The following is a 1,084-nucleotide window of genomic DNA, read 5'->3' on the forward strand; positions in this document are numbered from 1 at the left end:
CTCACTTTTGGGGTCGGGAATGAGTTTCAGCTTCACGTAGGGATCTGACAAGCCGTTGGGGTCCATAGGGACGAGGTTTTTGGCATCTCTTACTGGAAAGGAGGAAAAGCAGTCTCAGCAGAGAGGTGTGGACCAGCAGCGGCGTGTGGGCTGACGCTGGCACCACGCGTACTCAGCGGAGACTTCGCCCCGTTAGCGCCGGCCGCTGACGTGCGTCCGGAGTGAGGGCCACGAAGGTGGGGGGCGCGCTCCGACCGGGTGTGAAGTCGCTCTCCCCACTCTGCCCCCAAGGTCAACGGTAGATCCTCTAAGCGTGTTTGCACAAGGGCTACAAGAAAGCCTGGCTTCTGTCACCAGGCGTCACGTTTCCCAGGCTCGCCCTCGCCGTAGAGCAGGTGTCAACGCTCCGCTTACAGCTGAGTGACGTCCCAGTGCAGGGCTACAGACGATTTTGTTCACCCACTTGTCAGCGGATCGATACTTGGGGTGTTTCCACGTTCTGGCCATTGTAAACGGTGCCGCTAGGAACAGCTGTGTTCTCTGGCACAAAGGGTCACATGTCGTGAGATTCCGCTTACACGCGACACCCAGAACAGGTAAATCCACTCATGGAAAGCACACTAGCGGTTGCCAGGGGCTGGGCGGGGAGGCAGGGGGAGTGGCCACTTAATGGGCATGTGGCTTCCTTCACAGGTGACAAAAATTCCTCGGAACTAGATGGAGAGGAAGGTCGTATGCACAACACCGCTGAACGTACTCACGTCACTGAACTGTACCCTTCGAAATGCTTAGTGTTCTGTGATGTGAGTTTTACCTCCATTCGAAAACCAAAAAAGCTAAGAAAAAGGAACCCACCAAGGCCTACCAGCCTCGAAGCATCCGTAACTAGTGCCCAGACGGCCCTCTGAGAGAGGGCTGGAGAAATACTGGCTCCCCCCTCAGTGGAGAACTCCTGTCTGTAAGGCCGCATTACAGGAGGGACGGAAGCGGAGGGCCAGCGGTGTGGACGCGACTGCCCACGTCAGGAAGAGCTGGAGTAAGACGTCGGCCTGGACAGACGGGACGAAGTTAATTAGGAGTCGGT

General features: G+C 57.0%; 1 protein-coding gene across 1 annotated transcript in view; it reads right to left on the reverse strand.

The window, feature by feature from the left end:
- Positions 1 to 92, reverse strand: part of LOC105308818 (protein kinase C beta type) — a gene marked incomplete at its 5' end in the record, with an annotated part of 91,925 nt that extends 91,833 nt beyond the window's left edge. Inside the window, one exon of the mRNA XM_011384824.2 lies at positions 6 to 92. Within this exon, the coding sequence (XP_011383126.1) occupies positions 6 to 92 (87 nt within the window). The remainder of the gene's footprint in view (positions 1 to 5) is intronic.
- Between the last annotated feature and the right edge of the window lie 992 nt (positions 93 to 1,084).

The sequence above is a fragment of the Pteropus vampyrus genome, unplaced genomic scaffold, assembly GCF_000151845.1.
Source record: "Pteropus vampyrus isolate Shadow unplaced genomic scaffold, Pvam_2.0 Scaffold630, whole genome shotgun sequence".
NCBI classification, from domain to species: domain Eukaryota; kingdom Metazoa; phylum Chordata; class Mammalia; order Chiroptera; family Pteropodidae; genus Pteropus; species Pteropus vampyrus.